The 20,249-nt window shown below is 32.8% G+C and overlaps 1 protein-coding gene across 2 annotated transcripts in view; it reads right to left on the bottom strand.

The window, feature by feature from the left end:
- NOVA1 (neuro-oncological ventral antigen 1) overlaps positions 1 to 20,249 on the bottom strand; it is a 148,274-nt gene that overhangs the window by 4,742 nt on the left and 123,283 nt on the right. For both annotated transcript variants that reach the window (XM_014941697.1, XM_014941696.1), the window contains one exon: positions 1 to 5. This exon is cut by the window's left edge and continues 4,742 nt beyond it. In XM_014941697.1, the coding sequence (XP_014797183.1) occupies positions 1 to 5 (5 nt within the window). The remainder of the gene's footprint in view (positions 6 to 20,249) is intronic.

Genomic DNA, 20,249 nt, shown 5'->3' with positions numbered 1-20,249 from the left:
TTTACCTGTAATTAAAAAAAATATATATAAATAATACTTCTGCTTTGTGCATAAACACTATAATATTTTGCTACCCTATAAAAGGAAGGAAAAGAATGAAGCAAGTTAGTTACCATGTTTTTAGAAGAAAAGGTTAAAAATAATATTGAAAAGAAATACAGCTCATCACGATTTTTAACGCCTTGCATCTGTTTAAAATGTACAATGCAAAGAATTAAAGGTAAAATAACAGGAAATCATATTTATCATTCTCCGACAGAATATACCACTTTCAGCATAGCACAATTCAGACCAAAAGATTAAGCAAATGCAGGTATCATGCTCATATGGATTGTATCAAAGTGAATGTTTTCATCTGATTCCTTTCCTTCCAGGCTAATGTAGCAAAGCAGCTTCTTAGACATGTATCTGAAATTCTTTACCTTCCCTTAAAACATCTGTAAGTAACAATAATTTTAAAAGCCCACTTGGCTAAAGCAAGTATGATATAGCATGGACAGATAAAATAGTTGGTCTGGAACAGGATATGATCTTGATTGTTCAACCTGTCATCCACATCAGTACATTGAAATTCATTATCTGCTGCACTGTATTATTATTCAGCCTATGGAAATGAAGTGCAGGGGAGAGTATCTAAATGCCAAAGATTCTGAAAGAATAAAATATGGCATTTGTACCTCTTAAAAAGTTTATCAAAATGTCTTCAAACAAAGGGTATTTGCCAATAAATCCTACCTTTCCTCCTGTTTAAACAAGTATTAAACTTATACAACCTCATTAATGTAAAAAAATTAATTCCTTATTGAATTAATGCTATGAGTGAAGAATGACACCCAGGATAAAAATTCAATATTTATACATTTTTCATACCTTTTGTTTTCTATACCTTTTGTTTTAAAAATGTGTCTCGAAGTGTTAATGTACCATCTGTTTCATGGCATTAAATTAATATGATGTTTTATCTTACAAAACGACATTTTTAGTAGCCTACTGATATCCATTCATCTGGGTTTTGTGAAGCATAAAGGTAGGAATAACACTTCAATTTGTCAATCCTTTCACCAAAATGCTACCTAAAAATCGCAGCAACAAGTCAATACAAAATACAATGAAAATTTTATTAGCAACACTCATTTTACTGTCTCATTATAAAGTTAAGCTAATTATGAATAAAAATGCATGCCCTATAAATAAACTTTTTCTAGTCTTACTCATTTTAGATATTTCCAGTTGTTATGATAGCATTAAAATAAAATCTTTGAAAATCCAGCATACTATAAAGTTGAGAAACATTTATATTTTCCACTTATACAATATGTACATTAAAATTGCAACATACCATATTGTATTTTGCAATTAATTGTTTTATAGCATATACAGATCTTTAAATTTATTTAGAATTTCACTCACATTCACTGACATCAGAACAAAAGATGTTCTATAGAATAAATAAAAAAATCATTAGGTGCTGACTTACTCTTTTTGTTGTTTTGGGTTTTTTTAATTTATTTTAATTACCACTTCAAAAATGCGAAGTTGTATAAAACCAGAGTCAGGCAGGAAAACTCAATAAAACCGCAAATCTTTTCTCGCATAGCACAGCTTTCATTACTATGGTTTTGTGCCCCATACTACAGAAAACATATACCTGACTCAATTGATTTAAGACATACTGAGTTGCTTTTGGAGATTTTGACAAGTGTGATTTGCATGATCCTGCTTGGTTTCATAACCAATGTGCACAGTTCTGACCAAGTTAGGCATAAATGTTTATGTAAATTTTAGAGAAGAACCTAAGAAGGTATGAAAATACACTTTCATAACCATACACATGACTGCAGAAGTAATTAGAATACTTAATTTTAGGGCAGCATTGTAGCACATATAATACCATGGCTACACATGCAACACAGGATTAGGTTACTGTAATATGGCTAGGATTACTCTAAAGGATTGGTGTAGTAAAATACAATAATGGCTTAATTCAGCCACAAAATTAAGAAGGAAATGTTCTGTATGCAACAAGAAACATTTTCTGAATAAGAAAGTACTACTTTTCTCAATTGACATCACAAAAGTTCATGTAGTTCACCACTAACAGCTCTGGTTGTTTGAAAAAATTATCTAAGTCGGATGAAAGATAAAGAAAGATCTCCTCCATACCCATCCAATCCCACCTTGTCCAGAACTGTTGTTGTACTTAGCCATACAAACAACATACAAATTATGATGCATTTTGGAAAATAAATCTTGGACTTGCTGGATTAATATGTTATATGTTTGTTTCTCTCAGAGAGGTTAAAAATTTCACCTATGAATATACAGAACATTCTTTAAAAATATACTTGCATAAAATAATTACACAATATGCACAATCTATTTTATACTAAGATGTCACAGAAAACATTATATTCCAATCAAAATTTGGTTTTAACAGAACATAAATATATCTGTATGCATTTTGCATAAAACATAAGTAAAATCCTGCTCTTCCTGAAATGAATGGCAACATTTGCAATATTTTGAAGTTTCCAACTGAAACATTCCTGTATTCTTGACAACTGATTGAAAATCTTATTTAAAAATTGAGATAATTGCTTTAAAAAGCAAAACATATTTAGGATTTTTTTTTTATTTAGGTCATATTAATCTTGCTACCACATTGGAATTCTCCCTCTGTTCCCTGCATTCACCTGATTTTCCCTGGTTTATATATTGGAATATCAACTCTTTACAGCAAACGTTTGTTGTGTTGTATACTAATACAGTATCTAATGTATTAGTCCATAGGTGCTAGGTGCTAGTTCAAATGAAATAATACAAATATATACATAGTTATGTTTTCTACTGAAATCCATAAGGTGACTAAGTTACAAGGTATAAAATTCTTGGTCTCAACTCCAGTTATAGAAACAGATACTCAAAAAGCAAAGATTATGTATTTGGTTTTGTTACCTGTACCACCATCATTTTTTAAGTACTTAACTCCCTGTCTGTCAGAATAATTGGACAGTGCTCTTACTTTTCTCTTACAGGTAAAAAGTTCAGAAAGTGATGCAGAAGTGAGAAACCTAACTACCACCCAAAATATGTGCTCTGAGCTATCCAATAAAGGCATCTTTGATAATGCAGGAAGGTTAGGTTTTCCAGTTTGTACGTATGCTCCTGGCTATATTGAAATTTGAGCTGTAAAAAGAAGATTATCTAAAACAATTATGAACATAAGCTTAAAATATATATGCAATTTATATTTTTTTCAAATACTATAGGAAGAAAAAAATGCAAGGAACTCTACTTGTATTTCATACCAAATAGATTTTATAAAAAATAAGGACTGCAATTATGATATTTGCTTACTCACAAAGCAAATTAATTACTTCCACAGGCATCACTCTCATCCTATTTGCGTTAGCATAAGCAAGTTCAAAATTGGGCTCAGTGAGTATAATACATCTCCCCTGAAAAGGAATCAAACTATAACAAAAATAAAAGAAACAAAGTAATTTCACTGCATATTAAAAGCTTTGACAAAGGTGCAACAGTCCAAGAACCTGTGCTGCTTAATAAGGGCTCAAACTGGAGAGCAGTTTCTTGCCCTCAGTTCCCAAGGAAGTCAGCAGAGATTTGATACTCTGCGCTTCAGAGGAGGATGCTTAGTACTTGAGATATCTCAGCCACTATGTCCAAAGGACACAATTCAAATAGCTTTAACTTATCATTAGTGGCTCATATTCACCTTTGCATGCTGCAAAGTCCCAGGCTCCTAAACTCTCTATCAGCTAATTCCCAAATCATTTTCCATTTGTTGACAATCCTCTTGCATAACCCCATGCAGCACTCACCTATCACGTCAGCATCATCTAAAAGTCCTCTGATTTACCAAACTTCCTGAAAGCCCTGGCTCAGTTCTGGGAGCTGAATAACATCTACTGTGGATGCCAGATGTTTGCTGATTATGCTATGCCACTTCTGATCCCCTCTCTTACGCTGCAAGGAGATAATCTCCACTGAGCAGCTCTGAGTGTATAAACACATGCAAAATATCTTCATGGGAAGCAGAACCATAACCAAACCTTCATTGCCACCCACACTACCATCTCCTGTCCTGCCTCCCCAGTTGTTATTCCCACTCCTCTTGTGCAAACACCACCAACTACCTATAGTAAGGTTCCCAACTCTCTCACTTTTCCATTACCTTATTTCCTTGGCCTCCCTCTCTCTGATGACATGTACTCTGGTTATATTCTCACTTCTCAGTCTTTGGAGGTGGAGGGATGGTAACCACGTAATGTGCCACCCAGCTAATACAAAATATTTACCTGGCAAATGTAGTGGGAGGATGCTAACTGGCTAAATAGCAAGAATTAGCACTTGATGTGGCTGTTATGTTTATTAGAGTAACTGAACATAAGGAGGCCAAGAATCATGGCTTCCCACGGTGGTGTGACTGCCTGCACTAAATTACATCAGAAATGAAAAAGTCTCACTGATTATACAAAATGGCATGAAAACTTGGAAAAAACAAACCCAACAATTTGACAGTAGAAGCATTTAATTGCATCATCCTTTGCTTATTCCAACTCACAGAATTGTTTCTGAAGACATTGCACAGAGATTAATGAACGAAGCTTTTTTATCTGTAATTCAGCTTTCCTTTTTCTTCTTTTATTTTCAGAAGCTTAATTATAACCCATGCCATGAATCTTCTGTAATAGTTGGTGGGTTTTTTCCTCCTATCAAACCTTTCAACCAGTTGTGTAATCTTATTTTATCCTCTCTTAACAGAGAAACACCTTTACAAAAAAGCTTCCATCTAATCTAACAAATTCATCCTAATCTGGCGCAATTCTACATTTTAGTTTCCCTAAAGCAAATAATTGTATTCCCTTAAAACTGTATTTAAATTACTATCTTACATTTTATCTCTTTTTCTGCCTTCATTGCTCATCAATTACTTTAAGCTCTTTAAAAGTCTATCTGGGCTCTGGATTCTATACCTATGAAAATTTAATGCTATTTTAGCTGCTCATTTGACTATAGAGTTGAAGTTGATGAGAGGGTATTCTGAAAGCACAAGTTCCTGTAGAGAGCAGACAATGAAAAGTAAGAGCCATCTATTATTTTAGTGTGTGGCAGGCTAAACACACTGCTACAGTGGGCTTGTATTGATGCAAATAGTCCTGTGTCATCCATCCTTAAACTAGAGTGGCAGTATAATGAAAATCTGGGAGGAAAATCAGGATCAACAAAAGATGTGACAAAAGTCTACTGGATTCAAGCAGAAAAACAACTAAGTATGTAACAGGCAAGATGACGCCTGCATGCACTTTGAATTTACAGCCACAAACCATTGTATCGGGCAACTCTTGGAAAGTCCGTGGCTACATACCCAATGCCAACCATGAGTTCAAGACAGAACAACCTACCAAAAGGTCATGAGTTACCCTATGGGTATAAGCAAGCAGAAATACTAGGCTGATCTGGACACATCAGACTCAGGCTCAGCCTCCAACAGTAGGCTTACACAGCAAATTTCTACTGATTAAACATACATACCCTCAAAGAAAGCTAGTTGAATTTCTAGCGCTAATTTCAACAGCTCTGGAATAGGTTTCATATGTACATATGGTGAAATACGAATTTACTTTTTCAGAGGTGTCATGCACTTAACAAATTCCTGGTTGCTTAGTCCAAGAGTATATATTTTCTTTTTAGAAAAAAATACTTAGAAGGGATAAAGACATCTTTCTAATGGTCTGTTTGGTATTTATTTACAAAATTAAGCAAATATCCATAAAAAGAGAAGCAGTTTTTTTGTAAATTTAGCTAGATCATAAGGCAAATAATATAAGTAAACCTAGTTCATAAAATAGTCTTCATCTTTCCTGAGTATGTTCAAATTCTGTGAATGTCATTCTAATTCAAATTCTCTCTTTCTATAAAAGAATATCTAGAACTGAAATATTCTGTGAACAAGTGCAATTAGATTACAGGAAATTAGCTACTACTTTGTTCCTTAACATATTGCACATCCTTTTTTTTTTTCTAATCACATATGTGGTCCTGAGATTTTCTTCTCATCAAAAGCAGCACATATATTATTACCTTCATATATTTTACCTGCAAGATTAATGTAATTTTGCTATTTCTGTATGCTGCGTATTCATGGTATTTGTAACCTCATAACCACTGTTTCTTTCAAGTCAATTCAAAGTTAAATTAATCCATTGAAAAAAATCATATTGCAAGTAAGAGGTCTTTCTAAAGTTAAAATAATACTAGATCATTACAAATATAATAAGTTAAAATAACAACACAAATGGATATTCTAAAACATTTATTTCTGTCTGTCAGTACATTGCAGTAGGAGTTTGGGACAATTTCCACTCTACTGTTTATCACAAGTGTTTATTTTGTTCCAGTTCTCAAACCTCCTCTCAGCTGAAGCTGCATTTTTCAAGGACATTATTTCATTTCAATCCTAAAACCTATCATGCAATAGAAACCTAAATTCAGCTTAAATGCTCCGGAATAATTTACATCTGAAATCGTGAGGCTTAGAACTTTGGAACCAAGCTGAGGAAAGATTTATTAGAGGAAACAATATGTAAGGTTTGGGACTGGTTGTTTTTTTTATTTTTGTTTTAGTTTTTCACAATTTTCTGCTTTGGCTTAAATCTAGATCATTTTTCAATTTTCAATTAGTATTTTATATTAAAACTTGACTCTTTGGGAGACTGAAAAAAATACCTCTCACTTCTTTTAGTTACTACCTAATTACACTTCTGCCCACTCTAAAGTATGAACATTAAGATTTTTCTTTATACTTTTAAATAAAGATGTAATTTGGAATGCAAACTTCTCACAGCATGGAATCAGCAAATCACATTTATATAAACAAACAAACAAATGAATTCTCTGGTCTCTACTTTTGCATTTTGCCACTCTGTCACCAGTGTGTGTGTAGTTTCTAACTCCTAAATAGAAAGGCTGCTTCTGTCAAAAGCAGTTTTTACTACATGTGTGCACACACAAGTAGTGTATGGGGAGAGAATAATTATTAAACCAATGTTGGTTATAGGGGAGTTGATTTTATGTGATTATCTAGTTCTGAACAAAATATTATTAAAAATTTATACACAAATGCACACACAAAAGTCTGAGTAGTTTCATGAGTATCCCTCATAAAAACATGATTTAAAAGTGTGGGAATGGAAGAAACCAAATACTTCATGAATTCTCTATGATACACGGTTTTAATAACATAGAGAAGAAACTTAACTTTTCTAATTTTTTCTGTGTAGCATAAAAACAACTTTCCATATTTTATGCATTAATATTTCATGAGTTTCAAATTACATTTGCAGAGAAGTGTAATGTATTTTTGAGTAGTTTCATTTATACTTTTCACTTTTATAAATATTTAAAAGAAGAAAAAAATGAGCTGGTTACATGTGGAATTATGCACGAGCAAAAAATGATACATTTTCACTCAATTGCAGAGTATGTAGTATACATAGAAAATTAGACTACTATATTGACTGCGCCATTGTTCAGATGAAACATATTTTAAGAAGACAGAAAGCAGGGACACTAACTACTCTGGCCAGTAACGTCTGAATGACACTTTGAGTGACAGTAGAATGCTAACCCTATCCCTCTTAGTAAATTCAAAACAATTCCCCCTCCCCTCATCTAAAATCTCCCTTTTTTTCTTTCCTCATCTAATTTGTTGCATGGTGTTCTATGAATAGTTGCCAACATTCCAGAATCAAGGACGTGTTTCACAAAAGTGTGACTATTTACAGTACTAGTGAGTATAGTAATCTGGGATGCCTCTGACTGAAAGACACAATATAATTATAATATAATTTCGCTATTGGAATTGCTGAAAAGACACTTCTCAATACAAAAGAATCTATGATAAAAGTAGATAATATATGTTATTTTAAAACCAAATATGCCTCACTGATGGTATCAAGAACACTCCCACTGGTTTGCATTAGATAGGATCTCATTTATAAACTCATAAAATCCAGTCCAGATTTCAAGGTGAATTGATCTTCCTGACAGAAACTGGGGCAAAGGTGGTGCATCCCTTTTTTTGTGTGTTCTTAGTCACAAAACCTATAGAGGTTACTTTTGCTCCTCATGGCTATAAACTCATCGTCCAAAGAAGCATTGCACTGGCTGTTTTCCTGAAAAATCGTCAGATGAAAGAAGATAAATGACTAGGATATTTCTGCACTTCTCAAGGGAATCCTTAAAAATCTGCTTCCATTAGCTTTATATTAGCAGATCAGCTATAAACCTGTTCTGAATGTTATGCTATATTTTAACTAGAAATCTTATACTTGATGAAAACAGTTACTAGGAGAAATCCTGCAGTCTGATAAAATGTTAACAGTAAAATTTGGATGGCCTACAAGCACAGACGCTTAGAAACCCATTTGCCATTGATTTCAAAGAGACTGAGGCTTTCAATTTCTTTTTATTTTTCACTTTTTAATATGCTTGTGGACCTGCAAGTCCAAGAGAAGCCTGATATGCATCTGACTGGAGTAGAATTCTTCAAGATTAACATGCAATGTTAACAGTACAGAACCTCACAGCTGCTCAACAGTGTCAAATTTTCAGTATAAGCTTTGATAAACATGGCTAAAATACACAATGATGCAGTTCTAAAACAAATCAATGTAAACAAAATGATACGGTGTAGTTATGTCACCTAATTTCAGAGGAAAGGGACATGCTGTTACTGTGTCAATGACACTTCATTGAAGCTGACTAGAACTTGCAAGCTTAATACAGGATACTAGAAATGCATTGAGATATTCATCCTCTGACGTTGCTGGCCAGATTACAGCATTATTTTAACGACATACTAAACTAATCCAAATTAATTTAGGATTTAAATCTAACTTTAAAATCAAAACCCCATTTCAGCATTCCAAGTAAGAATACTCAAAATCAATCTCTGAAAACTACATTTTAAAATTAATCTGTCTATCTATAGGACTGATAGAACATAAGGAAGCTAGCACTTCTAATTTGTTTTCACATTATCTTTGCTACATTTGATTTCTACAAGCTACGTAGCACCTGTATCAAGTGTTCATTTGGTAATGCAGAACAAAATTTAAGTTCTCAACTCTATACCATCTGCAGGAGGTCTCTCTTTTCAAAGCTATGGAAATATGGTGATCCAGCAGAACCATTTCAATTCTATGGTATGGAAAAAAAAGATTTTTAAGGTCCCCTAAAAAGTCACTTTCCTTCTTCCTCTTTAGGTCCTTTTGTAGGATGTCAAAAGAAAGAGTTTGATTATTAACAATAGGAACTTTATGGTTACTTGTATAAACAGATTCAGAGGTTCAGGAGCAGGATGGGGCTTTGAGCAACCTGGTCTAGTGGGATGTGTCCCTGTCCATGGCAGGGGTTTTGGAACTCAATGATCTTTAAGGTCACTTCCAACTCTAACCATTCTATGATTTGTGATTTCCAAAGGAATAGGGTAAAGAGTTCAGGAGATATGACAGCTGTTATTCCCTTTCTTAAAATACACTGTTGATTTCCATATTTTAATGTTTCTACGCTCACCAATATCCAACAATTTCTCTATCACAGCTATCATATTTTGATCATTTGAAAATTGAAGTTTTAAGTGAGAAGCTGTGAGACAAAAAAAATGGTAAAAATTGAAAGAAGGAAAAAGAAAGTGCAACTAGAATTTACCTAGAATCTGAAATATCTTGTTATTCTGAACTGAGAAAAAAGGCAGAGTCCAAGAATACAAAAAAAGGTACAGAAACAATATGCTAAAGATTAGAAGGGTACGAATAATAACATAAAAATATCAAATTTCTATTTCAAACAATGGCAATATAAATCACCCTTCAATATTTACCAACAGTTGTCACATAGAAATACAGCAAATTTTTAGTCATTTTCTGTGTTAGATATGGTGATAAATTCTGCTAAACACACTTTGGTTTTGAATGATGGCTGATAGTAAATATATAGTTTTCAACCACTACAGTTCATCACAGCTACTGAAAGATTTTAGAATAATGCACCAGTTGTTTCTTCTGATCCTTGTTCGGACTTTGTATACATACGGACACAATAATATCATTAAGATTTAACATATAAGTATATAGCTATTCATCAGTTGTTTCTCTAATAGCAATTAAGAAATCCTATGCTTTCATGATTTTTTTTTTTAATATTGAAGAGTTCCATCAATTCAACTTTTAACTGATCACAACAATTATTCCTTTGAGAGAGAGATACTTGTAGGAAATTATTAAGTAAGGCTGTTTTGACAGTAACTGTTTAAAAGTTGTGAAATGGAACCCCGTATACTAGGAAGACAGTCTCTGTGATAAAAAAATACAGCCCATATAGATGGGATGGGTGGAGGAGGAGGATAATTAGTGGGAAACAGAGAGACAAATGAATATACTCAGATGCAATACACCACACCACCACTGCTGGAAAAGCATGTGGCAAAGGTAAAGGGCCAGCCAGTCAACGATATTAAAATACTAAACAAGAGTTTGGAATTACTGATCCAACTCAATCTCATCACTATTTTACTGGACACCAATTAGATTTACTTGTGGTTTAGAAAAATGAGGGGTTTAAACTATTTTTGGTGCCTAAACCTTCTGTTATTTATCAAGCATTACAATTTTTGCTCTGCACAATAAAAAACATATATAATTACACTGGTACATCCTTCAGCATTTACCTAAGTTCACTTTTCCTTTACTGTATTCAGACAATATCAGTATTTTTTTAACTGTTACATACAGAGGATACCAGTATCTCTATATTAGTATCTATAATATGGCAGATATAAATTTAGACATAGATGACACTCATGAAATAACCCACACCTATTGACTAACACTGGTCAATGGAAGGACTTGGTCTCTCAGTATACAAATGGCTCACTGGTATGGAAAACTATTATTGGTATAGTGCTTGACATCTAGAACTGGATTTTCAATTAACCAGGACACTTGTTTCAAAAGAAATTAAATTATGGATAGAAGGAGATAGCAAGTAATGGAAAAGATGTACCTTCCTTTCAAGGACTTCTCAAGACTCTAGAAATATTATTTTCTATGAAACAGGAAATGAATGATAATTTACAAAAATGCACACTTAGACTCCTAAATGCTTATTTAGGCATCTTATCCAAAAACATTTGCATCTTTTGCATGTTTGGCAAACCCAAGAGCCAAACCATTTGTTTAGAGGATTTGAAAAATCCTAAATTCAAGTACTGAATTAAGAAACTCCTAGTGATTATGTTCTTTGCCAATTTTAATTTACGGGTGCATGCCCATGTCCTTTTTCTTGACTGTTTCCTTAATAATCTTGTAATGAAGAATTTGTGAATCACTGATCAGGGTTATAATTACTCTGTGTAAAAACTTACTCCTTCTCAGCAAAGTCCATTATGTAAACTATTGTAACATGAAAATGAAGAGTGGAAAGCACCTTGTCGGGTCTAGTCACTAAACTGTAATGACAAAATGTTTTCCTAAGAGTAATATAAATACAAATTTTCTCATGAGTTCTTCACTTGATTTAGTAATTGTAAGTTTTCCTTCAGATATAAACACATAATAAGATGGTAGAGCCATACAGATTTTAAAAGGAGGAAGACTTTAAACACTCACAACATCTAGCTAGGCACACTATCTAAAAAAACCACAAAAAACCAACCAACCAAACAAAAACAGAACGAAAGCAAAAAAAAAAAAAAACCAAACCAAAACAAGAAATGTCCTTCTTATCATTCCCACTGATGTAAGATTTGATGCAAAAGCTTAGAGAAATGTAAATACATGAAGTAATCCCAAACCACCTGAAGATATCACCACAATGTATACTTTTATATATATACACACACACTTCTATATGTGACTCCATAATATTTGATTACTTTCAAAGAGAAACAGTCCTATTGCATTTAGTATCTAGCCAACAGCTCCACTCAGTTAGAGAAACCATTTATTCAGCAGTGGCTCTTTAAATCATTTGTTCACAATTCAGCTGATTTGAAAATCAATAAGGAAAAACAAAAGGAAACGAGTCCATATGGAAAATATGAACATATTCTTACTCTATACAGACACAATGAATGGAGCCATCCCCTACCCCCAAGCCCATCATGTCTTAGAATCTCACAGCTGCGATCACATCAGACATGAGTGTGCTTATGCACAAAACCAAATAAAAGCTCTCCACACTACAAGATAATGGGATAAAAAAATTCACGCTGTTACAAAATTATTTTGAGAGATTCTACAACCTTCCTTAGAAACCAAATTTCAGTTCTTAACAACATTAAGTAATTTTAATAATATCTCTTTTAACTGAGATATCTTCTATATTCAGTCTACATTTAGTTACACATACAGAGATAAGAAAAGACAGAACAGGGCATTTTTAATGATGCATCTTGACCTAACCTGGCACCAGTTTTGCACATGAACTTGACTTGCAGATCACAAAATTCTAAGGTAAAATGAAAGATAAAGCTTATAATGTCATCAACCTACACACATCAAGTAAACATGGTGGAATGATAAATCACTTGCTACATTTATAACTAATGAACATGGCAAATAGCAACCAATAAAGATGACAGAAGATGAATGTACAGTGTTTAAATGGACACCTTTGAGTTTTGATGGCCATAAAATAAAATAATAATAAACTCTAACATCTCCTTCTACATTATTTGTAATTAAAATCCTGAGGTAATTATTTTGTTCTCCATTCTTCTCAGCAAAAGGAGGAGGAGAAGAGACATGTGAATTAAAATCCTTGTGGTAACCCCATTAATGTCTCAGCTCAGTGAAAATAAAAGCATATTTATTCATGTTCTGACCTACAGATTGTTCTGTATAGTACCATGGTGAAAACCAGCAGGAAATCTGGCTTAGGAAAAACGCATCTGGTCTGTCTAGATGAATGATCTAGACTAGTGATATCAAGGGCTATGGCTGCTTTCCACCCTGGCTTTGCAAAAGACGATGAGCAGCAGAGGTTTGATGCTTTCTTTATTGACTGTTGCTTAATTATTAAAAAATAATTTTGTATAGCATGAACTACTCAATGAAATCCTCAGTGAGGCTCTCTTATAGCCATAATTTGAGAATTGTTTTCAAATGAGAAAGGAAGTAAAGGACAGTTAGAGAAAACATTTAAATAATGATATCTCTCTAGATCATAAAAAATAGTAATTCCCGGAAACTTTTATTAAAAAGAGGACATAGTTTCATTAATGGGTGAATGTCTTCAAATGTAATAACTACTGCTACAGGACTTCATAGACCTCTAATGCTAATAGAGTCTTGTGACAAGACAATTCAAAACCTTCCTCTCAGAGCCTGACGTTACATCCCTGATAAAGAACAGAGAACAGAAGAAGGTAATATCAAGCTGCTGGACTTGGCAAGTATACCAATAACTACAACTAAGTTAAGCAGCTGGCTTAGAACTTAACATTCACCCATCAATTTGTATGTGTATGTTTAATTTATATGTACATCTATCTACTTTCTCGTTTACTCTTTTTAAAACTTGTAGTTATGCATTTTTAACCAAGATAACCACAAGGGAATAGTAACTAATGCTGGAAGGGAAAAAGAACATTGGAATAAGAGGACACAATGACAGAAATTAGCTATTATTTGAGTTAACAGAAGTAAAAAGATTGACAGGTGCTAACACAGGCCAGTTATGAAAGTCAACCTAGCTTATCAAAGAAACCTATAATGACAAGAGGCAACTGAAGTTACAATAGCATCTTCCTTGTTAAATGTGAAGACCCTGGTTTTGGATCATACCAAATTTAGCACAGTGGGGAAAAATGTATATATTTATTATTAAATCACATATTTGCAAATCCAATTGTCTTCATACATATCTGTATTTTGGGTTATATTTCTCCTTCAATAGGCATCTGTGGAGCCAAATTTCATTAAGGAAAATTACCTATAAGTAAGCAACAACAACAAAAAAATTAGGAACTTTTAAGATTTCAGTAAGCATTACAAAAGCTAGGCACAGGCAATACTTGAATACAGTACATGTTAATAATTTTGGCTAGATAATCACCTGACAAACATTCAGACGGAAAAAAAAAGAGACTCCTTATGCACAATAAGGCTATGTTATTGTGTATAACAAATGTTATACATGCTTGTATTTCCACAGATACATCACATGTTTTTATACCTATATTACATATGTGTAACTGTGTATGCATTAACTTGGAAAAATACTTTTCAAAGAATAAATTTGGAGTCAGCATCCTGGATTAAATTTCTCTTTTTAAACTTACACTGAAAAAGAATTTGTATTTAACTCTTGCCCTGGTCTCAATGTGTATGCAAGCTATATATATATTCCTTACTTTCCAGAAATTACAATTTATATTTATTTTGAGAGAAGTTACTGACAAATACAAAAATAAAAATGAAAAATGAAAGATATCTCAAAATGAGAGAAATGTGATGAAATCAACAGATTTACTAATAAGTTTTGATTTCATAATATATATTTCCCTTTTTCCTTTAACATATTTTCATTGTGAACCTTGTAACAGGAAAGACTCTTTTAAGACAGAGCTCAATAAATGAATCATAAATTACTATAATCTCAGAAATTTTACATAAAACTGCACATAATTTGAATTGCTTTTTAACCAATATTACTGTGCAAGATTATTGCTAACAATGAGTTTTATTTTACTATTTCAACAGTAAAAAAAAAATTATATTTAAAATAAAATTATTCTTTTATTAATTTTGAAATGAAAAAATGTTCTTGATGATGTTAAAAAGCCTAATTTTTTGAGCCCTCTGACATTCAAATTGACAAGTTTATAATCTTTTCCTTCATTTTTATTGATTCAAAGTAAAATTCAGATAGGTATATCTTAAATATATTATGACCAATAAATATTCTGCAAAGATCTCTAATCTTTTGACTTGATTTCTCTTTATCTACATCACTTAATTATACACGAACACGGGTCTGTATACCGTCTGGGGGAATTGCATTTTTCTTTAGTACTCTTTTACTAAAGAACGGTGTTAATCACAGTTTAATCTATTTCATAAACCAGTTTTATTCCATAAAGCGGTGACACTTTAAAAGAGCTTACATGGAGACTGCATTTCAGTATCTCATGGGTAGGGGGCAGCTCTTAATTTATTATCACAATTTTACAATTACTATTAGGAGAATCAAGCGGATCAAAATATTCTCACTACAATTATGTTTTGGTTAAGTAAACAATAAAAAAAAAAAAAAAGCTGAGAAGAATGGAGATCATGTATTAAGTTACTAGAAACATGAAAGAATTTACAATGCAGTAGAAATGCCAAACTGCAGGCTTTAAGAAACTTTAAAGAAATGGAAATTTAAAATATACTTTTCTAACCCCATCCAAATCACAGGTGCCAAGTTCAACTGAATGAATAATTTGTCATGCAGAAGTTCATAATTACTGTATAATGTGAAGAAAAAAGAAAAAGAAAAAAATCTGATCTCAAAGGCTGCATTTGCTGAGGTGCTGCTTGAGAAACAGGGGAAAACAGAAGGTAGAACAGCCAGCAGTCACTCTGTACCTCCAGACAAATACTCTTCAAGGCTACAAACTGCAGACATTCAAACGTAAATCACTGGTATGTAACAAGACCAGTGCACTCAAGCCCTGAGCATTTCTAAGGATGCTTATGATCTTCCCACTAATCTACAGCTTGTAAACTATGCCTCTGAATAACTGTTATTATTTGTAGGAAGTCTAATTAATTTTCAGAAGGAAAAAAAAAAAAAAAAACCACAACCAAAATTAACCAAAAAACTCAAACCAGCAAGTATGAAAATAACTACAGGCATAGAACTAAGGGGAAATACTGCTTCTGAATAGGATGCAGTTACGTACTGTTTTGACTGCAGGGTAAAGTATTGACTATAGTAAGCGTGGGACGCTACACTGCAGGCAAAGATCTCAACAGATGTACCTTACCTCTGGAAGAAGAAAAACCTCCTGCCTTTTATTCCCTGTAGTGCAATAAATCAACCAGCTTCTTTCTATGATTTGTACACACAGAACACTCCTTTTTTCACTCAAATCAGGCCTACTTAAAAAAAAAAATTGGTGGCTTTCTCTCACATCTATCTATGATTTCTCACCACCTGATGAATTCTCAAAGCATGCAAAAGGAAAAGGATGCATCTAGCATTAAGCCTGCAGGAAAGTGCAGTGCATTGCTGCAGTACTCCTATAAACAGCTTGTGAAAGGGATAATGTTTCAGATGGCTCAAATAAAATATTAACTAACATATGGCTAAAGCAGGATCAACTTACCTCTGACATGTCAGAAAAATACGATATTGCCTTTTCTACCTTTATAGTAAGTCTCATGCAACTCTTGATCATATACATTCTGAATTCCCTAAGAGGTGCTAAATTAAATTGACTAGTTCAAAACTTAGAGTCTAACCTTTGCGTGACTGATACAATATGCAACAGAAAAAAAAAAAAGCAATAAAGTCATCCAGATTTGCATTGCTCTGACATTTTATTTTCTCTGGGTTGTTAAAACAGCAACGAGTGCATTAAGTGACTCTTTGCCTGTATAACTCAGAATATGGTTGGCTTTCTCCCAATGTTTGTTCTGAATGAAACAGTATGTCACCAAACTCAAGTATTAAGGACTCGAAGTCAAAGATACTCTTGGTTAGACCAGAGTTACACCCTGCCAACTTTCGCTCTACCTTACATGGGATGGAACTCAAACACAGAAATATCTGGCACTTTATAACATGCTATTTATTTTCATTCTGTATTGATAAAAGAAGTATGTTTAAAACAGTTGGAACAAAGAAAATGAAAAAAATTAAACACCCCATTGCACCAAACATTTGAAGACCTTTACTATATTTTGGCAAAGAGAAGAATATGTATTCTCCAATTTTAATGGGTTTAATGATCCTTTTTCATAAGCAGATAGGACCTTTTCTTAGTACAAGGACGTGGACAAATACCAAAACCTACATACCTTATCTACAAACATCCTTAAATGAAAGAACAAGATCTTCAATTACAGTGTGAGATTTTTTTAACTCTTAAACAACCTGAATAAGATATCCATGTGAGTCTAAAGCCAAATCCGTTGAATTCAAAAAACCTTATCTTTTTACATGTTCACTCCAAAATATTTTAAAGTGAATAAACCCCATAAAATTCTTAAGTATACAGGAAAGTGTAATGAAAATTTTCTCCCAAATCTCAGCATGTTCACAGAAGTAACATTGATTTAAAAATAAATCAATGAGATCAAAAGCAGGTTTAATTAAAATAACACTACACTAAAACGGATACATTTTCTAAATTATCTTAGTATGTTTCCAAAATTCTACCATTATTCACTTCCTTTAAAACGTTTTAAAACTAATGACTAAACCAAAGATTAAAACCAATGAAAGGCTAAGTCTTCATGAATGCACAAAAGGACTGACAATGTAATATCTTGTTAAAAGCTGTTCTCTTACAAGAAAAAAAGAAATTAGTTTGTCCCTTTGTTTTCTCATATTTTTTTCAAGCTTTACTTTTATATGCTTTTTTTTTGGTTATTTTTCCTCCTGATTTTTATCTATGGGGGGAAAAACAACAATAAAAAAAATTAACAACCAGGGAGGTTTCAAAACATGAGAAGAAACTTATTTATTTTAGACATTTATCCATTTTCATAGAAAAGGAATAGTAGTGCTGTCCATTACACTGAGAAAGTGTATCGTTCTGAAGAGGGGATGCAATAGGAAGCTAACTGATTCTAATTCTTTTCAAGCATAAAATCAAAACAAAATACATGAACATGGAATCATGTTTTCACATTCTGCTGTAACTGGCAGCTCATTCATGACGTCCTATGAATGATACGCCAGTAATACTAAGACACTTTGTAGTGAGAAGCTACATCTTTATCCATGTCTCTTGAATCTCCTGAAAACATTTCCCGTATGTTTAAGAAAGTAACAATAGACAGTGAACCCTAAAATTACTGTTTGGTGGGACAGAGGAGAAAAAAGAAAACAAGCAATTCTATATAAAGGAACAGTAACACAAGTAGTTGCCTACATAGTTGTCAAAAAGGGGAAAAATTGAAACAGACAATAAGAAAGAATAAAAAAACCCTAAATGATTTGCACATAATTTTTTTTTAAAAACTGTTATTTAAAAATCTTTATAGTATCTAAAAAAATTACATTTTAAGGAGAAGATGCAAACAAAAGCACTGAGTTCAGATACTGCAAAATATTGGGAAAAAGCTATTTCTTCAACTCTATTCCTCTAAATATCATGACGAGGTTCTTACAGTTATCATATAGTTTTGAATACCACTGCCACACCAAACCTGATTTCCTTCTCACGTATCTACTCGTGAATAAAAAGTGGTTTGATGCCATAATTTGAAGAATGTATTTGTTTAATATATTAATAATTTGTGGTCTTCATGTATTTATGATTTTAGAATCTGGTGTACTAAATTCTTTAGCGGTGTGTCCATATGAAACACTGTCTACTAGCTGAAGTCTTTTCCAAACATCATATTATTTTTGTGCATGGAACTGAGATATCATCTTCTGGATGTAAATAAAACGGTTATATTTATCAATGACCAATCTCACAGGTTGAAAATAGGTTAAATTATTAACTCACAGAGAACTACCATGGCAAATATTCTGACCAATCAAATTAAAGTACTAACATTTTTTTAATTCTACAGCCCTTTTATTAGAATGCAAAATAATTTTATATTGACTTTGCTTTTAAATACACAGTACTGATATTTAGAAAGATCAAGAGATACATCCAGCATCAGTCAACCTGTGACAGACCTAAAAAGAAAATGGATTTTCTCAATATCACTGGAAGAAATAACACTGAAATTACGGAATTAAAATTAGATGAATATTGCAGTTAAAGTATCAGAGACAAAATATTTCATTCATATTCATATCCTCACATCAAATTTTCAAAGCCAAATAGAGATAGTATCTCCCCTAAGATAGCTATCTAGTATCATTAAAACTCACTATTTGTACTTTAATCTACACTATCATATGAAGTTGGACATTAAACTTATTTTAAAATTTCGTGTCCTATGATAACAGAAGACTAAATAAAAGCTTTCTTTCATATTTTCTCTTCCACCTCCCACAACAAATGCTATGTTAAATACGTGATATGAGTTCATCAACCCTTTAACAGCCTCTATTTTCAGATTTTACCTCTCTATCAGGAATGAAAAGATTATACTTCTGCAAGTCATTTTACAGACAGGGATAAGACTGTTCTTTAAAATCAGAAAGAGGGAAACCATCTAGATCAATCATTACAATTTAGAGATATCAATTAATCCCCCAATCTCTAGTTATAGGTGTACTATTATATCCCATTGCGTTGATTTTGTATAAAATAGAGACACTATAATCCAAAAGTGCAAATTCCTGCTACCAAGATTGTAACAGCCCCACACTTGTGCCATACCTGCTGGGTACAGGCAGTACCAATGAAACTGGTTGATTTCCAGCATGTAAAGAGATTGAAAAGTAGTATTTATTACAGACATTGCAGCAACGAGATGATGTGGATATGCTCCAAAAAACCGTAGACTTGAGGACTGAATGGACAAATCCTACACCTATCTGCACTCTATATTTCTATTACACCATATTAAATGATAAAAGAAGAGTTTCAGGTACAACAATAACAAAGAAGCAATACAGAAGGTATAACTGTAAAAAGCAAATGCTATGGGAAAAAAACAGTGCATTTAAAAAAGAAAAAATAAAAGAAGTTAGTATACTAAGTTAATGACATCAAGTTTGTGATGATAAATACTATTACATTACTGATCTTAAGCCTACCTAAATTAAAAGTGAAGGGGAAAGGATTCCTACCCATCACTCTCCTGACTCACTTGTAAATGGGAATGTGTGCTTTGGCCTTTTATTCTCTTACAGCCCATAGGAAACGTCTGCAGCGGTATCAATCTTATGGCAAAAGCGAGGATAGAAGAAGGAAACATGCAAGAGTTTGCAGCTGCTTTTATCGGTGTACATCAAATAGACAAGAGAAATACAAATCTTAGGTTATATCACTCATGTTTCTCCCTCTAAAATAACAGTAACATCAGTGAAGCAGGCAT

This window comes from Calidris pugnax, unplaced genomic scaffold (genome assembly GCF_001431845.1).
Source record: "Calidris pugnax isolate Ruff unplaced genomic scaffold, ASM143184v1 scaffold56, whole genome shotgun sequence".
Taxonomy (NCBI): Eukaryota; Metazoa; Chordata; class Aves; order Charadriiformes; family Scolopacidae; genus Calidris; species Calidris pugnax.
Note: the sequence above shows the minus strand (reverse complement) of the source record. Positions and strands in the feature narration are given on the sequence as shown.